Source organism: Anopheles ziemanni, chromosome 3, assembly GCF_943734765.1.
Source record: "Anopheles ziemanni chromosome 3, idAnoZiCoDA_A2_x.2, whole genome shotgun sequence".
Lineage (NCBI taxonomy): Eukaryota > Metazoa > Arthropoda > Insecta > Diptera > Culicidae > Anopheles > Anopheles ziemanni.
Genome location: NC_080706.1, coordinates 79,538,652 through 79,562,339, shown reverse-complemented (window position 1 = coordinate 79,562,339; position 23,688 = coordinate 79,538,652). Strand labels below are relative to the sequence as shown.

The window sequence follows — 23,688 nt, the reverse complement described above, 5'->3', positions numbered from 1 at the left end:
CGGTACCGGTGTCTTCCTAAAGAGGATCTCGACTTTCCGACATAAAAGCTATTACGAGTGTACTTAGCAACTATATTACAACAACATCATGGTTCGACCCAGTCCCCACCTAGGTCCATCGGGTAAGGGATGGGGCGGTGAAGGGTAAATACATCCTCTCCATTTACTTAAACACACACACACATACTCTGACAGCTGCTCGCACATGACAGAATTTGCACACAATCCGCACCGAAGCGGAACGATCCTGATAGCCATCACAGCTTGTACCAGGGAAAATCAGCTTGTGAGCACTTTTCGCTCTAGTTGGCACCAATGTATGTGTGCTTGTGTGTGTGTGTGCGCGAGAGCTGAGATTGTGTCCTCTCGGGGCCACTTCCGTGTGCTTGTGCTCGAAGCGTATCGTAAAATTGTCTGGATGGCTCTATTTTCTATTAGCGACCGAAGTCGCTCCATTTTCCCAAATGGTTAAATCACAACGGAAAGGACATTCCGGTTTGTGTGAGCGAACGAAATAGGACGATGTGATCTGTTCGTGACGCTAGTTAGTGTATAGTTTTTATTTTGTTTAAAAACGGCGAGAAACATTTAGTTAGAGTGTGTTCCAAACTATCTGAAGATTCAACTCATGAGAGGTATACATTTAAAAAGTGTCCTTTCATTCTCCATTATCCACTGCAAGCCAGTAATTAAACACGAGTTTCGTGCAATAGTATTAGAGAAAACATAGAACTTCGCGCTCCGTACAACAAAGTGTGAACAAACGGAGCTGAGCTCATTTACGCTGGCAAAAGTAACGAGAAAAGTAATCAACACAACAATCTGCTCATTGTTCGACGTACGTTTACGATGGGGAATCATTTGCGCACACTTACCGAAAAGTCGCGGAAGAAGGCGACATAGACAGGACGCTTTGCAAATGGCGTACAACATGCACTTTCGCTCGAATGCGCCCCACGACAGACGCGATAATGCGATTTACAATGCTGACATCGGTGAACGGGGCAGGCTTGTATCCGGGGTGGAAAACTTGAACCATCCTTTCGTTCGGAGTCCTTTAAGAAAAGCAGGCAAAGACCCGGCCTAGGGGGCTTCGGTTGGGGGAAGATTGGGTAAAAAACCCCTAAAACACGGTCCCGGAGCGGAAACCAAACCGAACCGAAACAAGCAAAACTTGCCAGACGGAAAGCGATTTTGCCACTGTACACGCGGCGTCCGCCCTTTGGCATGTCGTGTGTTTGGTTTTCCCTCTCCCCCTTTCGGTGCCCAGGTGCAGATTCTGACACCTTCCCGAATATTTGGCCAAACAAACAACACCAAACACTGTGTGCTTGCTAGCCTGGTGCCAGCTGGTACCAACAGTCTGCCTACCATATTCCAGTTCCGTGTTTGAAAAACATGGCCATGATCGTTTGAGCCTCAGCGAAGGAAAGAAAGCTCTCGCCCAAAGCTTGCAAAGTCGTATATCATTCGTGGCGCACCACTTCGGTGGAACCCAGGCACCCTCCAGGGTTGAGGCGGGTACACAAATAACTGTTTAGTTTCATTAGGCTTCTGTTTCCTGTTCACAACTTCATTTTCCTAACACTCGAGACGTCGTCCCGCGTGCTTGCCGACGCGGCACGAAAGGACCCGGGAATCGTCAGGCCTCATTCACGCAAACCTCTACCAGCGGAAAAGTGGTGCTATATATTTTACATTTTAATGCACCAGACACTCAGGCGTTTTTTTCCCATTCCACAGGAGTGCCTGCACGGGCAGTCCTTCTTTAAGGACTTGAAAGGAGCTTACGAGCTAGGTGCAACCTCGATAGAACACGCGCACAGGTGTGCGTTGTATTTATTTTCAGCTTGATGCAAAACCTTGACGCTTCCTTGAATCGAGTTTCGTGCGCAGGAGCGTTTCTCTTCAAGCGAGGGATAATTACCGCAGGCAAGCAGCTATTCCAAGGACGAAGAATCGAAGAAGCGCCCACGAATGGAATGGACAAATCGTTTAGCGTCACGGCATAATTAATATGCAGTCAGTGGGCACAATGGAAACCTAGTTCCTGATGACCTTCGCCTCTGATTCGATTACCGACAGAAATGTCAAAAATTAATTGCATTATGAACAAGCCACAATCCTTCGCGCAAAGTGACTGTCTTCAAGTGGATTTGTAGGTTCGAGAAATTCACCGAATTAGGTCACTATTTGGGAAGGAATTAGTTTCACCAAATCCTTGTTGCAAACCGAACAGAGGTTCCATTTTTTCGTCTATTCTCCGAACCCTACAAGTGTGGGGTAAAATCAGGTTTTCTTCGAACATGCAATAGAAATGATAAAGTACCCATTCATTTATCTTTATCGCCAGTTATGGCTAGAAGACGTTCGCCATATATTTGGAAGCGGGAAGAAATCGGGCTTCGAAGGGAAATAGAGGCAAAATAAAATAACCTGAAACATGTCCCACACATTCTCCGCTCGTGGTGTGTACGTTCGACTTATACGAGGGAGTTTCCTTTTTCAACACGGAACCGTCAACGAAACCACCACCAGATGCCAGCGGAGGAGCGAAAGGTTCTGGTATAGCTTTTAAAATATGCCGCGCAATAAAATGGCCGCTCCATAAATGTAATCTCACGCAGTAATATGGCAACAATTTTTCATTTATTCCAATAAATTGTTATTGCCATCACCAAGCACTCGGCCGAGGCGGGAGGGTAGAGTCCGGGCAAGCACACAAATAAATAAAATAAAAACCAAAACCCGTTTCAACGAAGCCGCTCATCGAAATGGACCCATCATGCGAATAGGGTTTTCCGCAAGGACGCTGTTGTGTCGGGAGAAGATTTTCATACGACCTACGTGATCGGGTCCGTGTCGTTACGTTGTTGGTTGATCGATGGCCCTTTTCCCCATTTCCCACGCGGCGCGGTGGATTTTGAATAGAGCAGTTAGCGATGGCCGATTTAAGGTCGTTCAGTGAATGACCGCGTTTTGATTGAAGAAGCATTACTTTTTGTTACGGTTGCATAAAAACCAGCAAGCTATAAATAATCGTAAAATATGGAATTGCTGCTTTCACGCTGCCTTTTCCAATTCCGCTAAACGTTTCCTCGACCAATCGCGGGATTAAATTGTTAAGTGCAATTTTAAATGTGTTCTACAGTCGTTTATATCTCTTACAAGGATTAATAGTAAAGACATTGAGATTAGGCCTTGGTTTGGTTGGCTACAAGCTAAAAATATGTTCATGCAACAAGGTGGATGGAAAAACGTGTCCCCCGTCACGCTCTCGGAGCCTAGTGTCAACTAATTAAAACCAACGACGACTACTGATTCAATTGTGCTCACAATTAAAAGCTCATCCATTCCGCTAGATTAAACAACATCCCCCTGGCGCGAGAACAAAGATTTTCCATCCCACGTGGCTAAAGCAAACGGTTAACCCGAGGATGGTTGTGAAAACAGCCCAGAAAAAAAATACACACCATCGTTTACATTTCCCTGGTTGCATTTTTAGGAAAGTCTGACCCGACCGAAAGCCGGGCGGGGGTTAAAATTAACTAATTATCATGTTTAAAGTTATTCACCCCAGGTGCGCCGTCTGCTTCCCGTCGGCAGCCCGACATAATCTTGCCGCACCGGGCACCTTTCGCCTATATTTTGCTCGATGGAAACTGCCGTGTCAAAAATTCACTTACCGGAATTTAAGTGAACCAACAACCCGCGAACCGTGCCGTATCGTACTCTTTTGCGGTGTTCCTTTTTTTCACCAATTTATTTTCCCTCCTCCGCAAAGGTTTTCCGTTCACCAACATTTCAGCGTTATTTTTCCAACTTTTCTGCTGAGTGGCCACCGTTGGATTTAGCGTAGGTTAGCAATTTTTCGCGCGGTTCTATCGCAGGTTTCACGGGTTTGGAATGCTAACTCGATCGCGATATTCTTCCGCGTGATTCAGGTATTTTTTTTTTCATTTTCTTGCCAGCATTGTGGCTAGCATTTTTAATAATGTAAATTTTTAAAGCGTCAGCAATTTTTGACGTTGCTTTTTAATCCTTCTTTTTTTGCATTTAGTAAATTGCTTAATACAATCATTGAATTTTTACATCCATCGATGTGAATCTATTTTTATGATTTCAACGTTAACAGACTCTATTTAAATGTCCCAGTTGGTTATCAATTTCATTTATTTTATGTGAGCGTGCCCTAATTTATGTTTTAACGTATGAAAAGAAAATTAAATTTCTTAACTTACTCAATTTACATGGAAATAGAAGAAAATATGTAGCATAACCCTTCAAACCCTCACACTCCTCTTTGTATTTCTTTTTGTGAGGTCAATCTTGTTGGCATGTCATTAGCCAGCTGGGGAAACCTGTCCCTTCCCTTCACCCTTTGGGCAACCTCTGTTTCCAGAAACCCTCAACGTAAGCTTCGACCACCACCGAGTTTGCTTGGCGCGGAACATCCCTTATTGCGCAAAAATTCACCACAAGGCTCCCGCTACCGAACGACGTTATCTGCCATCAGGGAATTGTGGGAGCCTATCGGTAGGTGAAAGCGATAGCGAGTGGGCGAAGAGAAAAAGCGTACGGAAAAGCTAACGCTTTTTAATTCCCGGCGAGAGAAAATGCCAGCTTAGGCGCCGGACAAGGTGTGCGCGAGGTCTTTTTTCCGCAAACGTTTCAACTTTTTAATTGCGCTGCGACTAACACGCCGGAATTGGTGTGCCGGAAAGGAATGGTGAGGACCCCGGAAAACCCTCATTCACTCACTGCCGGGAACCCGGCGGATATTCTGACCGGGGCTTAGCGCATGAAAGTTCGCATCATTTTCCTGTGTTTTTCTTCTATTTTTATTTTAACTTTTTACCGTTGCGTTATAGGAAGTGGGCTCGTGAACTTTGTGCCCGAATTTTTCTCGGCCCACTTTCCTGCCTGTGGGAATTCGTGCCGTGGTTCGAGTTTTACCCAACACCTCCACTGACCTCAGGCAATGATTTAGCTAACACGAATCGAGCGTGTGGTTCCAAAAAGAAATGTCATCGCGTCTCGAGGGCACAGAAGAAAGGGCTCGAACCGAACACAAAAAAACAACCCCTTCCCAACGCAGAAGGGAGTCAAAGTGGGTCGCAACCGCAAGATTAGCACACCCTCCTGGAGCATATTTTTATCAGCGATTGCTCAACGCGCCGAAAAAAGGAAGAAAAACACAAACTTTGCACCATAAAACTCGCTTCGCGTTGGCGAAACATTTCCCCGGGCAAGCTTTTGTGAAAAGCGAATAATTTGGCCGCTTTTAAAAGTGTTGGAGTGGAAAGCTGTTGTTGGGTAAAACACTGGCAGTCGTCGAGGATCCCTGTTGCGTTCGATTTTTTTTTTGTGTTCCTCGTACTTTCGGTTTCCAAGGGAAAAACTTTTGCTCCTAAATGATAAGGTTATTTTTCCGTTCCATCGTTTGCAAATCTACGCAAGAAAGAAGAACTGTTTGCTAGAAAACAGTGAAAGAGAGAACGAACAGTAGGAGGAGGGTCAGAAACAAAATCATCACTAAGGAAAGATAAGAAGAAGTACTCGCAGTGTGGTTTGAAATGATTGGCCAATTCACCCAAAACCCGCCTGGTATTACTATTGCTTGGAGACTTTTTCCTAGAATTTTCTTATCGAACATCTACCATCTTGTTGGGGTTGTTTCACTTCCTCAGTGGCCCTCTCGATCTACCGTCCTCCCACCCCTATCTGCCCCTTTGGGAGAAAAGACTTCACGCATGCCAATGCTCTGTAACCGTAATTGTTGCTTGGTGTTGCTGGAAAACCGTACCAACTTATTCTAACTTTCGATACGGTAGTTACAGCGTGTCCAAACAGAGGGTGGGAAAATACAGAAAACACCACCCTCCCACCTGGGACTAAGCGTGTCTTAACATTATTAATGACCTGCCCGTTTTAGTAACTGCAAGTAAATGGTGTCGGGAAGCTTCCCCACTACGGGTTTTTCTCCTCCCGCGCGCGCGGTGTGAAAAACAAAAAACACACTTTTCTCCCCTTGTCCTCCCATTGGGGTTGACCATGATCGCTAAAAACCGGCCGAGACAGGAGTAAATGGAGGGCCATTTGTTGTCCCCCTAAGGGTGATGGGAGTGAGCGTGGGTTGGTTTTTCGTTGAAGATTTTTGTTTATATGTACGTTTTCGGGTGGCGCACCTTCGGAAAACGAATTTTACTACTAAAAAAAATCCCCAACCGAGTGATTTATGGTCAGCGTGGCGAAAATGTCGGTGGGAAATTTATGGCCCAGGTGAAAGTGGCCGGAGGAACGCAGCGAAAAGAAACTATTGGTCTTAACGACCGAGGATTTGGTATCGCTTCCGAGTCAACCCGGGCCGGACCCGGCGGGCTTACGGCCGTGACGATGATCGAAAGGCAAGCGAAAATGATAATGTTGTTTTGATACGAGCGGTTTGACAAATCGGTCCAAGCAAATCGCGCACGAAGTGGAAATGGAATCCAGAGTGGCAGCGATTAATTTCATACGCCCCCCTTTGGCCCCCGGACGTGCGTACTCGAGTGGCTAATTAATGGCAGGCAAGGTGAAGTAAATGTTTGGATTTGTTGATGGTTTTTCTCATTTAGAGTGGCGTAATGCGTTTGAATGGTTACTCGTTACTTCACCGTTTTTCAATACCTTTCTGCACGGTGTGTTTGGTGATTTAAAAATCCTTCTAACCTACCACCTAAAAACCAAAAATAAACTGTACGGAAAACTATTTCGGGCAAAAGTTACAAAATTTCATTCCGGGCTTGTGCGCTAGGTGCAACAATCAGTCCAACAATTTTCCATCAAACGTGAAACTTCGCCAAAACGTTCCCCAGACGTAGTAGGGTGGTTTTCCAGCCGAAAAATGCCTCATCCTCATCATCCTCCGACGTCTGACATTTCTCACCGGAGAAAAACCGGGAATGTACCACCGGGAGAGTGGGAACGCCGAGGGTGAAAACTTTCCAATCTCCGAGGAGCACACAAGCTGCGCTCGGGAAAAGCGCCGCCGGCCATCGCTTGACGATGTTGATGTAGGGAGAATTAATTTGTTTATTTGTGTAATATTTATGATACAATCATAACAACAATCATTTGCACGTATGCATACGTCTTTCCTTCTCTCGCCGTTCCGATGTTCTTGCCAGTTTCCCCGCTTCCGGATGGGGTTTTCGGGACGGGCGCTACGTGGGTTGGAACGCAGGATTTTCCTTCAAACTTCATCTTGCCAGCGCCGACCTGGGGTTGAGTGTTGGTGGATTGAGCGTCTTTTTGGGTGCGAGCGTGGGCGAAGGGTGGATGTTCAGGATTACCATGAACAAGGCTCCAAAGTCGGCATGGAAAATTCCACCCGTTCGAAACGGGAACTTTTCCATCCGCTGCATGCAAAACCCTAAACTGCAAAAGAAGGATTCGCGGGCATGTGCGGCCCCTGTTCCAGTTTCTGACAGGTTTCCCTCAAAATTTTCCTTCGACACCAGCCGGGAGGGGCTCGGTATGCACCCACACACATACACACACACACTTAGTTTGCTCGGCCAGAGTTCCAGCTCGAAAGCATAATCAGATTACGCGCGATACATATGCTCGCTGGGGTGGACGCTCCCGAGACCCTTAAATGATCCGATCAACGGATTACTTTCGGTCGGAAGTTTTCGGGGTTGGGAGGGGGGATGAACAATGTGGAAACCCACCGGAAAATGCTCCATGTGCAGCGACGTGTTTCAAGAGACGGCTTTGTTTGGCGATGATGCTGGTGTTTTTGGAAAATCATAATAAATGTATCATAGTGACTGGAAATAAGTTATGTTATTTTTCACCGAGCGCACATACCGGATTATCAACTGGTGCTTTCCATTCATAATTGAACGTGGTGGGCGCAAAGGGAACTTGTTCTGAAAACCGGAAAAGATTATCCTATCTGTAACTGAAAAATTTAAAAGAAAAATCAATCTTTTGCTAAATGATTTGAAGTGAAAAACGGAAAGGATGGGAAACTGATACGAACGAGAGAAGGAAAATCAATCTTCTCGGCACGCACCAAAGGGAAAAATCAACTCTACACTGTAAACAGTGGTGCCCTCGGGTCAAACACGCATTTATTATTCCGTCCAACAATCTCGCCGCGTCCTGGTCGCTTCCTTGGCAACCGCTTGGTGTTTGCCTTCCCTGGCACTGAACTGAACCGACTCGTTACATCCTTGCAATGGGACCAGAATTAATTGGAGGTCATATCGCGTTTGTACTTTCTCGGTACAACTCTGCAAAAGTCTGCTGCTCGTTCGCTTTACAAGGGAAACCACGTCCCTTCGAAGAGTGAAGCGGTGAACAAATCTTCGGGCGGCCACATCCACCAGCGAACGAACAAGCGAGTTGTCGTGTGTTTGGTGTGGCGTCGACCGTACGTCTGCTTGTCGTTGTTGTCCGCACTGGCGGGCCGTTGCTCCGGTCCGACTCTTTTTCTTGCTCTTTGCCCGAGGCGACCGGGCCGTTTTAGCGCCGTGTTGTTATGTTCATGCTCAATTTCAATTGTAAATGCAAAACTTTTCCGCTCGAGGTTATGATGTGTAAAATTTACCTTCGCATGTAACTTTCAGCTTTTCTTTTATTTATACCTGTTTTCCTTTCGCAAGAATGAGGTTAATGTGCTGTTTACCAGCACTGTTTTTACATCGTTTCTGTTAAGGTAAGTCATTCGTATATAGGAAGGTCTGGCAAGTTGTTGATTTTGCTCCCTTCATTTACGTTTCTGATTGTTTCCACTGATTTTGCATTATTTTGTTCGAAGTTTTTGTTTGAATTCTTATCCGTTTCTATTACATGTCATTGATTTCAGTATTTTTGGTTTCCAATATCTTTCAAATTATTTGATTAACAAAAAACAAAACCATGAATGCCTGGACATTGAAAACCACACAAGGGTTTAACTTAACGAGTCGATCAATTTAAGGCGTGTGTTTTCGTAAACAGTTTTTAAACAAATCATCACTTCATCATTTAATTTGTTGAAATGGTGCTAAAGCGTGTTTCATTAGAAAGCTGCCGAAATAAAATGTTAGATTATGAAAAAATAGTAAGTTTCAAAATTTTCATAATATACTTTTTGAAACAAATTTTCATTCAGATGACAAAAGTGCTTTCAACCATTGTTGTCCATATTGTAAATAGGTCGAATGAGTTATTACGAGATAAAAAGCGAATTTCAATGTTAATTTTACTTATTCAATTGATAATTGAGGGATTACATCAAAAATTTAAATCAAACAATAGATCTTTATTTTAAGAGACCGATACACGGTAGGAAAGATATTTGACTACAGGTTCGAGACAATTTATTCACAATTTTCAAACCGTGCATTGTACTTTTGATTAATGTGTCTTAAAAAAAAAAACAAAATTCACTTTGATTAACAATATGAAGTTACATTTTAAACCTCTATTAAAACAACACAACAAAGTACGGCCATCCGTATAGAATGCACTTCATAAAATTCACGTATTCACGTTGATAAAATTTATATAAGTCCCAATACAAATGTTTCCTTCGTCGATCTATTTCGTAATGCAACCGATCTTCAACACTGGAAAATCCCCAGCCTAACACAAATTCCCGTGACTTACCTGCAGATGTGCGTGCCCCTGATCGTCCATCCAGCCAACGACCAGATCCGCGCCGGCCAGCGTTCCATCCTTGGAGAACCCAACACCGACGTATCCGAGCGTTCGGGCCTGCATCTCGAACGTCACCTCCTGGCCCTCGACGCTCCACAGCAGCCTAAAGTTGGGATCGAAGTCCACCAGATGCTCCCACCGCTCGACCGAGCCACCCGCGGCACTTGCACCGGAAGATCCACCACAACACAACACCAGCACCACCGACGCACCCAGCAGCACCTTGGCCGGCACCGACGACCGGGCGCTTTTCACTTGCCGATTTTGGGCACTCATGTTGACATCCGCACCAGGTGTCACTGTATTTTCCTTGCCGAAAACCGGGGTTTAAATTCACTCGCACACACGCACTATCACGCACTAAAGTGTTCCGCCACTACGTCGCTGCCATTCAGCATTCAACCGCGAACCGCTGGCATCTGAAACGGAACGCGAGAAGAGTGATGAGTTTTTATAGAACGCACACACGGCAAGTACAGCTGGGGAACAGTTCTCGCCTGGCTCGAGAAGCATAAGACACCATCGCTGGCGAGTGGTTTTATCTAAATCATTAATTATGATACAGTCGCAAAAGTCACAATGCTCGTCCTCCTTCGACTGTTACTATGTTCTAGTTCCGCACCAACGGAGGGGAGGGAGGGAAGGCAGCGCAAGCGAAACAATGTGGGGCATTTGGAAAGTGTCACTTGTTATAAATTAGTCTTAATTTAATGTGGCAACACACCGAACCACTGCAGCCGTTATGTGTGTGTTCTTGTTTTTTTACCGACCATGATGCCATACGAAACGGTGATGCTGCAGATGCGACTGCAACCGACCGAATGCACTTGCGGTTTTGCTCTGTGTATGTGTGCAGTGTGCCGATTCTTCGACGCTAGACTGATTGCGAACTTTCGACCTTGTCGTGCTTCCTGAATGTCTTGCTGTGAGCGAGATAAATAGGGAGCTCACTCGTTCGCTGCACATTTGCACTTTTCTCCGGCAAAATGTGGGAATGCAGAGTCCGCGTGCTTACATCAAGCACTTTCTTTATTGCGGAGGGGTAAGAACGAGCGCGCGGAAGTAGTAGGGGTTCATAAAACAGCCCGGAGACACTGGAGGCGATAAGACGCTGACGGTGACACCATAAAATTAACTGTCGCCTCTGATAACGTCCACCGCGCGTCCATCGACAGTGTGTGCGAGTAGTGAAAATTAAGAAATTAATTTATTTTGTCCACCGTGACTGCATTTAAAAAAGGGAAAAACTGTGCCACGTACGGTTGATAGCAGTGATAAATGGCGTGCAACTAGGTTCCACTGGTTGCATAATTGTGTGATTTTTTGATCGCAAAACAAATGCAACACGTTTTGTGTTTTGTTTTGTGCACAATAACGGCATATCTAAAATGGTTGATATTTCATCGATTTCCCCTAGTTGTATAAACCCTGCTGTACAACTTTTATGGAGACACCTTGACATATTGTGTTAGTACAACAGAGTTTTAACTGTAAAATTTAGATGATTCTATATAAGAAACAGTGTTCAACCAAATCTTCAACAACATTTGTATTTCTTAAACATAACACGTTGACTGCCATGTCACCCAAAAGTGGGTGACAGCAGCAATTAATTCAGAAAAGTTTTTGTCCCATAAAAAAATTAAAATGCACCATAAAAACTAAAGTATTATTAAAAACAAATTCTAAAGGACGTTAAGTCTTCGTCTTACCTTTGAAACCGTTAGTTTATCGTCTTATATCTTCAACATCTTGTATACAATTTTTTTTAAATATTGTACTTAAAAAGTGTGCTAAAAACGCTTGGCAGTCAACGTGTTAACACTTTTTCAATAAAATTTGTTCATAACATTTAGTCAACTAACGATTTTTGAAGGATAAGCAAAACATTAGCTTCCTAAAGAATTGATATTAAATGTTACCATATTTTTTATGTTGCATTTTCATTTATTTGTGGGTCAAAACTTTTTAGAACTGATTTCTGCTGTCACCCACTTTAGGGTGACATGGCATTCAACGTGTTAAGTCGAGGTTTTAGTGCACACAAAGCTCCATACAAAAAAAAAAGATAAAATACATAATAGATAAAATGTTGCATTGCTTTGGAAACATTGTTTCCTTTTCACAAACAATAAAAACCTTGTTAAGAAATTCGTAGCAGTCAGTTCTAAAATAAACTTAACATTTTGCGAAAAACAAGACATTTTATGTCATCGCTCCCCTTCCACCAGCGAGAGCTTTTGAAGAAAAGTTTTCCTCCAAATTTGTCCCACTCGTTTTCTTCGGCCAAAGATGGAAAAACTGAGTCTCCGACCACACAATTCTCCTCCCATTTCAATGGCGGTTTGCGTGAATGGGAAAAACAATTTCCGACAATTTACCTGGCAGATGACTTCTTTTCACGCACCGGCCCGACGCGTGTGTAGGCGCGGACAAAACAAAGCCTCGACATACTTCAGCGCGAACACAAAAGGCATCGCATTATCAAGCTTTCGCTCGAAAATTCAAATAATGCCGTACGAGTGGGAGAAAGGAAGCTCGTTCTCGTTCGTTCGGGCTAAGATTTCCGGCTGCGAGGCTTTTGAAGCGAACCCGCTCGGTAGACGTTGATGAGATGGATAACGATGGTTGTGACGATGAAGGGGGCGCACGGGTGGGGTGGCCAAAGGACTACAGCAAGAAAAATAAATCTCCAGAAAGCTCGGTCGCGCAAGGGCATTACAATTTGCTCGAAAGCCACCGTGAAGTGCCGAGGGCTCAAGAGGGCTCTTTTTTACCTGAGCCCTTGCGTTACCTGCGCACTTGAGCTGTAGTTGTGTTCCCTTTTGCTTCACTCGTATCCATTTTCTGTGTGGGATAAAGAAGCAAACCTGTCAGGAGTTGTGTACGCGACCAACTAAAATGCGCTCTTATGCGCCTGAAGAGCAGAAGCGAGCGCAAAAGTCCCAGCCTCAGTCAGCATTCAAAGGCCACCGGAAGCATGTCCTCACTTTGTAGCACAATAAATGATAACTTCTCGACGTAGAATGTCAATGGAATGTGTTTTATGCCCCGACGTGATGTGATTGTCCCCGGCAGGTCCCCATTCCTTTCCTTGTGGAAAAACCCGCTGCAACCGTATGCAACAATGCGGGCAGGGAGTCCGGAAAATAGCTCTCCATTTTGCAATACCATGTGTTGTGATAATAAAAGTGAGAATTCCTGTCATGTGTAAATTCCCCAGCCAGCCCCGCTCGGGTTTCTTCTTTCCCCCCGGAGACGCCCACATTCGTTCGTTCCATCTTGACGGTTTTTCTTCTCCTCCGAAACGGTTTTATTTTCAAACCTTTTTATTCCACTCCTGTCGCTCGTCAATTCCTCCCGGGAAAGTATGTCATTGCTAGATTGAACGTGGAAACACCACCATTTCCCCCGATGGTCCATCGTCGCCCTGCTAGCCCTCCGGCCTCGTAATGGCCATTGTTATTCATAGTGCTGTTTGATGAAAATCGTGCAAAACGCATTATTTCCATGCCCGGACATGCCCGGCCAAAACGTCTTCCATTCGGTCGAGGTTGCTTCGACTTTTATTCACCTCATCGAAATTGCTGACACTTGCTGGTAGCTGATGCTGCTGCTTGAAGCTTCCTATTCTAGCTAAAGTATCCTCTTTGAATTGTTCGATCATGTTCGGAAAAAGAATGAAAAAGAAATCACCCAGCCCAATGAAGAGCATACCAGCATCATGCTCATCATCGTCGTCGTCAACATCAGGACGTCCCCACAGTTATGGGACGCTTTGCTCGTCATTTTTTCCCTCCCTCTTTTGTCAATCCAACAACCAAAAAGCCCATTCAGCCATTGCCGCAACGCAAAGCATTCATTTATCAAACATAAAGCGACTGAGCTGATGTTCCTGAGGACCCTCCAGGCGGGCGGGAACAGAACATTGTCCTCGAACGCTGGTCCTTGCAGGTCAGTGGGTGTGCTTGTTGATGAATTTGCGCTCCTTAATAGCTCCGAAGGCCCCCCCGGACCTTGTTTGACCAGAACATAATCGAAGCATCGAGGAAAAGTAGCTGCGAAAAATGAAAAGCTGTTTCTTTACAATGCAAAATGCTTGCCATTTTCGGCACGCGTGGGGCAGCTTTGTTTGCATGTTTTAAGGTCTTCTTTTTCGATGGGAAAAGAAATCTTGATCGAACCAGCTTGGGTAAAAACGGGCTGTAAAAAACTTAAAGAGACACTTCACCGCTTGCGTTCTCGAAAGCTTCATTTTCCCGTCCCGTTCCATCGGGCCCGGGGACCGTTGTAAATCAATTTCACTCACTCGCTCATTTTTGGGCACATTTTTTTTTTGCGGGAAGAGCGTTCAAAATTCGTTAAGTTCGAGCCATTCGAGCGGTCGTGTTTTCCAACTTTTCCCACCCACACCGCAAAGTGTTTCTCGCCAAGGTGCTGAATGTTTCGCAAGTGAAATGAGGCTTTTTCAAAAGCTACTTAGACAGCTTAGATGACGCACACCCGGACGCACCGAGTGGGATCGTTTTGAGAATCTCTTTTTCTTCCCCCTCCCCACCCCTGTTTTCCACTTCCACTCGCGCCGGCTGTTGTGCGTGAATTTTCAACACACTCGTGCACACCCGAAGTTTATTTACACACGCGGCGCAAAGAGGAGGCCCACTTGCTTTTCGATTTTTGCCGGAGGTACGACGAATTGCGCTCCTTCAGAGGCGGCCCGGAATGATGCTTGAAGCCACGCGACGCCGCCGACGGCAAGCAAGCTTTGCCAAATGATGCCGACGACAAAGGCGGGATTATGACTTTTAGGAATATGTTAATTAAGTGAAACATGATTGCTTACAGATTTTGGTGAAACGATTGTTGCGCAAACGAATGAAAGAAGTGAGGCCCCCCCCCCTCAAGGGGGGGGGGGGGGCGGTGTCAAGGGGGATAAAGTAGGGAAAGCAACAATGGAAAAGCTTCGCGCTGGTGGGGTTTGAGCGAAGCTGAAAGCATGATGTATGCGTGGGTGTGGTGTTTACAATGGGAAAAACTTCTATCTGTTCGTGATTGAAGCTTATTCCGAGTCTGTGAAAATCTGAAGCCGAGCCAGTTTTCAATAGAATGAAAGTGTTAGCTTTAACTTTCGGGTGAAGTTTACAGGGAGGGATGTTTTCCATGGAAAGTTTCGAGGCAAATGTGTTACAATAAGGCTCGAAAAACTTTGTCTGCTAGAATGTTGACAAATAGCTTTTAATTTAAATTATTTTGACAAAATTCAAAGAATCATTTTCAATCAAGTACATTAAAGGAAACTATCGTCAATAGGATGTCTAAACGGGTTCTCCCTCGGAAGGGAAAGAGTTTTTTTTTAAATCTCCTAATGGCAGGTCTCGTGCCAAAACGAGTGGAAGCTTCCCGTTTATTTGGGTCGTATAAAGAATCACTCAAGTGGTACGATAAAAATTCCTTCACTCCAAGGTCCTCCCGAGGGAACTGTATAATTTCGGGAAGCAACCCGACCAACGGGTTTGAAGCTTCTCAGGTGCACCATTTAGCGGTGAACTTCGTACGAGTTTTCCCAAGCACCTTATTCATTCCTTCCCCCTGCTTGATATTACCTTCGTTTGCAGGACCAACTTCCCTCCGAATCCGAATGGCTTGAAGCAGAGCGTAAAAAATGGCCAGAAGGGGTTTCTGTCGGTAAATTTATTGATCTGAATGTTGGGATATATTGGTGCCCAATGTGCTATTTAACAAATACGCTCGAAATGGGTTTCCACTCCAGTCAACTCTCGGTGCTGCGACGGCTCTAACCCGAAAAAGCCAGGAGGAAAAGCTCGCCGGAAGAAACGTGCTGTGAAGGTATTTTTTTCTTATGTTAAGCCATAGCTGAATGTGCACAGTTTTTTTTTTCTCTTTCTCTCTTCCTCTTTTTCGTTGAGAATTTGTGGAAATAGTCGTGTACAGTTCTGGTTTTTTCTGTTCTTGTCGGTCAGCATACGCAAACCCCTTTTTCCCGTTTGGGAGCTTAACATAAACGTTTTACAGTCGCCTCGGCCCGACTCGGAACGGAGGTTTTTCAAGTGCCCACCGTTCCGCGAGCTAGTTTTCCCGACCACCCAAAATATCCATTCGAAATCAGCCTTACAATCGAAGCCGAACAGGAAGGTACGGTTTTATACACACACACCCTCTGACCCATCATCACCTTTACGCTTAGTGTTTTAAACTCCCCTCGTTCCCACCCAACGCCCCGCTTGAACATAGGAAATGTTCCTCGAGGTTACCTTTTAACGGTTCATCGTACTGTAAATTGCGCACCGGCGCACCGAGCTGACCCGTGCCCGAGTTTCCGGGCTGGACGAAAACGGATAATCGGCACCCGATGGAGGCGCCTGATGGTTCACTAAGCTTACGGGAGGAACAGAAAAAAAACCCGCTTTAGGTTTACCTTTCGTACGATAGCGACACAAAGGGAAGAAAAAAAGTGGTCTAGGAGGAGAACTAGAAAGTACCATGCACCATGCTGCGATGCAGATTTTGTAAAATGTGTACACGTCTCCTTTCCACCCACGAGTTTGCCTAGGTTGAACCCACCAGAGAGGGAGGGTTCACCGAATTTATCGTATCTGAATTTAAATGAGTTTCAAATGCTTTTCGAAACGAAATTTGAATACGGAACATCGGCCGCTTCCTTTTCGTGATGGTGAGCTGATTTTCCTCCCACTGGAAGTGGTTGAGGGGCTGAGGGAGAAACCTGCTCGTGGGGCAAGGGGGTGGAAACGGGTAGAAATTATACCCTACGATGGCAATTCATTCCCCCAGCGGTACCTTTTTCGATCGGCTGGAGAAATAAAAATGGGCTAAGAGGGCTCACATCGTTCGACAATAAATCGATTTATAAAATATTACTAAACTTGAAACTACCGATCGACCGTACACGCTAACTCAAGTTTGTGTGTGTGTGCGTGTGTTCTAGGGAAGGGTGAAACAGGAAAGGACACAGGAAGCTAGTTAAGTTTATGGTTCGAGAAATCAATAGCCCGAATCGGTGTTCCGGTGAGCTGGTTACGTGCTTCCAAAGGGGCGAGACGAATGGCCGGCGAACTAAGGGCCCCGGTAATCGGAAAATGAATCGAAAAATGGCGAAAGGGCCGTCCAATTTCTTCACCGCCTCGCTTCGAAACCCCCGGTCCGGCTCAAGAAAGATGGAAAAGCCCTCGAAGACAAGCCTATTTTATCGATAAAATGGCTTCCCGTGCAAACGGCACAACACGACACGGCACACTCACTTACTGACCAAGGTTTTCCAGCCAACCACCCCCCTCCTAGGTGCTTCCCCGAAACAGCGCCATCTACACTGCGGCAACGGTGAGCAACGGCGTCCTTCACGACGACGGTGACCTAGTGCTCTGCGCGTGCCGTTGGCACAAACCAACAGCGCCATCCAGAATGTCCGCAATGTCTGCAGTTGAATTAAATATCTTGCTTCCTTTCTCCTGGTTATTCCTGCCACTTCTCCTCGTTCCAGGTACGACACGAGAGTACGGTGGTTGCGTCTGTTTATCGGCAAAGCGGGAAAAAGCACAATAATCTCGCCCGTGATCCAGGTCGCCGCCTTCTGCCTGGGATGCGATCTGCCTAGGTCCCGGTCTGAAGATACTCACCAAATCGTTCGGATTTCTTCCGGATCCTCGACAAGAAAATGAACAGAGGCAGAGCAGTACGACAAGGCAAAAGTTGTGCATGAGTCCTACCGAAAGCTTGCTGGGCTGACCGGTCGCTAGTGCCCAAGACTCTCTTCCGAGGCGAGGCAAAGTGAGAAAAATAGCTTTTAATTAATTTCTATTTGTTCAAATGAGTTTATCCTATCGCCTACCACAAAGACAGACGGCGAGCACGAGTGAAAGAGGGACAGAAAAGGATTTCGAGAAAAAGCTTCCTTTTTATTTCATCGAGGATATGAAAGAAAACAAAAAAACTAAGCAGTGAAACTTCAAGGCCTTGGCGGACGCAACTCAGGGCAGCGTCGTTTCGAAGCAACAGACCGGAGACGACGGTGTCCGACGCCCGGAATGTGCCGCTCTTAATTCGTGCTAAAGCGGATAAATGAGACCATTTCCAGACGAGCGAATGGAAGCGACTCCGGTGTCCGTTCAAGGCCTCCGAAGTCGTGCCTACGTCCACTAAGCATCCCCTTCCGGGCTTGGCAGGTGATTGTATGTCTGTGTGTGTGTGTGTGTTCCGTCGAAGCCATCAAGGTGGAAAACTTTGGCATTCCTCAGCACACATCGGCCGTTTTTGCGAAGTTGCAGCACTGCTGCGCCAATGTCGGCGCCCGGTGTCCAGATCAGATAGCTTCGCCGAAAATTAGGTCGGTAAGTTTTAGAGGCAATCGGTAATGCCGGGCCGGCTTCTTGTGTTTCATTTTACCTTTAGTGGCTTCCTTTTGGGGAAGGGGAAAAGGGATGCTTTGTTTTAACAGCTTCATTGAAGGCCGGCCTGGGGTGTGGTGTGCTGGGGAAAATGAGCTGTTATTTATGGTGAGATTTGATAATCGGTTGGATTATCGTAGCTTAAGCCCTAGCCGCCGCTCGTTTCAAAGGTAATTTTATATTGTGCTAAGACTCCAGACGGTTTGGAACCATTCAACTTACGGTAAAACTTGCTCGCAGTGTAATCTAAATAAAGTTGACGACTATCTCGACACAGTAAGCCACAGAACGAAACCATCTGTTTCTGACGTTTAGTCGGCCAGTTAATTTATTAAAGTAGTCTCTTTTCGTTCCACCAAACTCCATCAATAATATTGAATTCACAAAATTACATTCCCAATATTTCAATGCCACTTTGCGATATGAATCGGATCAATTTGTCCGGACGTGAGGAAAGGGCGCCGGTTTTTAAAGCCCCAGAACACTTAGCCGAAGTAGTCGGTAAATAAGATCGAAAAGGAAAACCCGGACCTTCCGGGCATCTACTCGGACTCGGATATACTTCCCCGGGGGGGTGGATTCCAAGAAACGCCGAGTGAAACGGATTCCATAAAACCGTTCTTAAATTTTCCGTCGGCCGCCAAACAAAAGTAAAAAAAAAACGGCTACTACCGCCTCCTCCAAACGCAAAGGAATTGATTTTCCCAATCGACGAAATATTTCCTTCCCCCCGCCACCGCTTATCGGGGTTGCTCTCGGGCTCGTACATTCTGGTCATTCCGGAGCGCTTTATTAGATAGAGAGCCATTTGTCGTCTTTTCCGATGCTCCGATGCGGCCATCAAAAACCCCGAGACGGGTGTGAGTATGTGTGTGTGTGTGCTTATGTGTACCGGTTCGTCCTACTAACCTTAAGGGCATGGTATCGTTTTCCAGTATCGATGTTTTCTTTCATTTTTTTATATTTTCTTATCGACATCCCGCGTCCGCATCGGAATGAAGTCTACCAAAAAGGGACGTTCCGAGACGTTGTCCCCCTACCGAAAGGGAGCGGGCTTGTGTGCTTGAGTGTATGTGTGTGGTTTTTTTTTATTCCATTCCAACGACTTCTAAAGTCCAGAACGGTGCAAACCGACCCCGAACAAAATGCCCTCGCCGAACGCTGGCAACAATAATCCTAACAGCAATAATCGTTCGAATTATTGCTCTTCAAAATTACCCTCAGGTTAGTGATAAAATCAAACGTTATCCACTTGCTCTCCCCACCCGTTCCCCTGTGTGTTTTTGTGTGTGTGTGTCTGCTTGTCCTTCTGTGAACATTTGAGTGGTTCTTCTTGTCTTTTCAAACCTCGTCGCTGGCAAACAAACCACGTAGCTGACGTTTAAATCCATCTCCAGAGCTCTTTAGTGGAGGTGGTGAAAAATCAATCCATTCTCCACGAAAGAGCTCGTTGTTTGGCTGAAACATCGTTATGTGGGGGTGGACTTTCATTTCTGATTAATTTTCCAACAACGAAGTTCAGTCTGACACGGGGAGCAAAGGCGAGGAATCGAGGAGTTCGATGAACCACCCCTCGAAGGGTTGCGTAGAATATCGCGTTTGTTTTGAAGGAACCCCCAAAGATTTCGATGATTGACTATGGTAGGATTTTGGGGGTTCTTTTCCGGACCCACCTAATCATCCCAACCCTTCCGGTCAACGCATCCCTTCCGGTTTTAAAATGGAAGAACCCGATGACGAGACGCCGAGGGCGCAAATAGTGAAAACTGGTCACGATTTACAATAACTGTAATAGTACTTTATTTTCGATAGATCCGCTACACCCTTTCCTGCTCCCTTCCGGTCTGGCACACTCCCGGTAACCTTTTTTTTTCTCTTAAGGATATGGTAAGGATTCTTTGCGTTTTTTTCTACACTTGTATTGAATCGAAAACCGACACGGGAAACTTGTCATCCTGTCCGGAAGCGAAACAATCCCACCGGAGGTCCCAAGATGGATCATGTGTGTGCCATCCAAATGGACCATTTTTTTAAAAGGAATATGCCTCCTCCCTCCCTTCACCCATCTCCTCCCATCACAGCAAACTCCATCGGGACGTTCCGTAACGGTTGCTGGGTTTTCCACCGGAATGGTGTTTTTCATACTTGTAAACTTTCGGGTTTCTTCTTCTCAAACCGGAAACGTCTCTACGCCAATCGAATGTCAACCGAAATAAAATGGAATCCCAGGTGATTAACCTTTTCCAGGGCAAGAAAGGCAAAACTCTTACTTAATGGCCACATTAAAGGGCGATGTGCGATGGTTTAGGTGTGTTAGTCTGCAAGCGCAATGGAAAGATGCTACGAAACTCGCCCGAATGTTTATTCAACTCACATTCGCCCCCGTGGCCTTTAAATGGTTGAATTCACTCGTTAACTTTTTTCGAACGTCCCACATCCCGCGGGAGCATGTGTTTAGTTGGTAAAGTAGCGCCATAAAAAAGTTGACAGTTTCATTGCCTTTTTTTTCGTCGTTCCAGTTGTTGATATCGCGGAAGACTAACCTGGAGGTTAGAATTTGTTTTCTCCTCTCCGTGGTGGAAAACCAATTTCATAGAATATCAAACAAAAACTGGTTGAAAGATCCATCAAATTAATTTTCCTGCGTGAATTAGCAATTCTCAGCATGACCCTGTGTAGCTTCAATACGCTGTTGCCAGCCCCTCCAGTGGAATGTTTAATCACAAACGGGCAAGCCAGCTCTTCCCGAGGACAACCTGTCAGGTCACGGCCCGCCGAGGTCCTTCGGCTGCAATTATCCTTAAGCAAAATCGACAGCCAAGTCCACCCGGTGTCAGTTGACCGACGGCAGTTGTTCGGGTTGCTGTTTGCTAGGCTCTCCATACATCTAATTAGACCTGTCCGATGTGACTCCTCCTCCTGTTGCCGAGCGTTGGACACGTGAGCGGAATACCGAATATGGGTCGTCTTTTGAACTTGTTCCTCGAAGGTGAAAGCGTATATCAATACGTTACTCAAATTACTACTCAAAGCCGACACACTGGCAAGTCCATCATGCTGGAAGGGAAAATGCTCTCGAAAGACGCCCGGGAGAAAGCCGCTGGCACGGGCATGGAAGAAAAATGGGGGAGTCGTGCGGCGTGCCTTCATTTATCCTGCCACGTGGCGCGGCTTGTAATTAAATAAAATTCCTTAATACCCACACTAAGCCCGGGCAGGATGGTGGATTCCCTGTTTTTGCCGCTCCGTTTCATTCGTGCAACGGTGTGCGAACTCGCCGTTCGAACGACTGAGGGGGCGCTAAAGTACTTGCAGCTCCTTGCACTTACCCAAAGGTCGTTCGTGTCTTAAAGCATACAGACACCGAGTTACTCCTGCTAACGCAATCACTCATCCGGATGGGATATCGAACCTTGGTTCTCCCTCGCAGAGTGGAGGGAAAATCTTGCGGAATATTCGAGAGTTGTTTAGCATAAATTACCCGAACAGTGTGCAAAGTGCCTGTAGAGCTCGGTGCGTTGCTGTTGTTACCATATTGCAAGGGGTGTTGAGAGGGTTGTGTCTGCATTCAGCGTCGAAGGGAAAAACACCACCGTCTACAACAAATCGTCGGGCAGCTGCAAAGTTGCGAATATGCGCCGAGATTTGAAGATACCATTACCGCTCGTAACGTAAAGATTATTTGTGCAGGATTGTTGGCGACGATGGTTGTGCACACAACTGCATCCATTGGAGAAGGTCGGCCAAAGGACAATGGCACGAAAAGGCGACGATCCGAGGGTGTGTTGATCATAATTCACTAATTTAAATCTTTTCAACATAAATCAAAGCTGTTTTTCTAGCTTTGAACAGTTTGAAGATTACGAAAAATAATTATTTTTATGTTTTGGTTGATTTTAAATTGTTCGAATTAAAATAAATTAACTCAATCTCAAACCTACATTCATCAGTGTAGGAGTAGGCATTGAAGAGAAGAAAGGAGAACTAAAGAGAGAGCGATCGCACGGAAAGAGAAGTTCCAGAACGAACGATCAGTCAGTAGCTAGGTGACAGTGCAAGGTGACGGACGGAATAAAGACTAGTGGATTCTACAATTGGCGCAGCCGGTAAAGCAAGGAAGAAGAAAGAATAGAAGGAAAGGAAAGCGTTGGCTAGACTTCTCGCAAAGGAAAGGAACCTCTAGATCTAACAATGAAACTATAAAGTAGCGCAATCATAAGTCTGGCACGCGAGAATTCGCACCTTGACTACAATGCTACAAGTGAACCATACCAGAGTGACGAGGAAAAGTTAGAAAAGTGAGTGAGCCCTACACATGCGTGGTACAAGTCAAGCGAGTGGAATCCATAGCGCCACAGTGGAAACAATAGACTTCCAAGAAATGTGAGCCCGGCGCAGCCGTAGCACACGAGACACGTCTGGAAACCCGAAGTGAGTCCGGCATAGCCGTAGCACATGAGACGAGCCCGGTCGAACCCGTAGCGTCAAATAAGTAATACCCAAGAAAAGTGAGCCCGGCACAGCCGTAGCACATGAGTCGTCTGGAGAACCCGAAGTGAGTCCGGCATAGCCGTAGCACATGAGACGAGCCCGGTCGAACCCGTAGCGTCAAATTAGAATAGACCCAAGAAAAGTGAGCCCGGCACAGCCGTAGCACTTGAGATACGTTTGGAAAACCCGAAGTGAGTCCGGCATAGCCGTAGCACACGAGACGATACCGGTCGAACCCGTAGCGTCAAATAAGTAATACCCAAGAAAAGTGAGCCCGGCACAGCCGTAGCACATGAGTCGTCTGGAGAACCCGAAGTGAGTCCGGCATAGCCGTAGCACATGAGACGAGCCCGGTCGAACCCGTAGCGTCAAATTAGAATAGACCCAAGAAAAGTGAGCCCGGCACAGCCGTAGCACTTGAGATACGTTTGGAAAACCCGAAGTGAGTCCGGCATAGCCGTAGCACACGAGACGATACCGGTCGAACCCGTAGCGTCAAATAAGTAATACCCAAGAAAAGTGAGCCCGGCACAGCCGTAGCACATGAGTCGTCTGGAGAACCCGAAGTGAGTCCGGCATAGCCGTAGCACATGAGACGATTCCGGTAGAACCCGTAGCGTGAAATAAGAGTGGACCTAAGAAAAGTGAGCCCGGCACAGCCGTAGCACATGAGACGTCTGGAGAACCCGAAGTGAGTCCGGCATAGCCGTAGCACATGAGACGAGCCCGGTGGAACCCGTAGCGTGAAATTAGAATAGACCCAAGAAAAGTGAGCCCGGCACAGCGAGCTGGGACGAGCCTGGTTGAATCCGCATTGTCGTGGGAGAAACAAAAGACCCATGGAAAGTGAGATCAGCGCAGCCGTAGCACATGGAGACGAGCCCGGTCGGGTCCGCAGCGTCGTTGGAGAAACAAAAGAAAAGCGAGCCGGCACTGCCGTAGCACATGGGACGAGCCAGGTTAAGTCCGAAGCGTCGAAGGAGAGAGCACTAGAAGGCGAACTCGGCGCAGCTGTAGTACGTGCCACGAAACAAGTGTAGCAACACACGGAAAGAGCAATTCTTGGAAGAGTGCGAAAAGAACC

General features: G+C 46.1%; 1 protein-coding gene across 1 annotated transcript in view; it reads right to left on the bottom strand.

Annotated features, from left to right (window-relative positions):
* LOC131285573 (MOXD1 homolog 2-like) overlaps positions 1-9,969 on the bottom strand; it is a 45,287-nt gene extending 35,318 nt beyond the window's left edge. Inside the window, exon 1 of the mRNA XM_058314432.1 lies at positions 9,643-9,969. Within this exon, the coding sequence (XP_058170415.1) occupies positions 9,643-9,969 (327 nt within the window). The remainder of the gene's footprint in view (positions 1-9,642) is intronic.
* Positions 9,970-23,688: the final 13,719 nt, after the last annotated feature.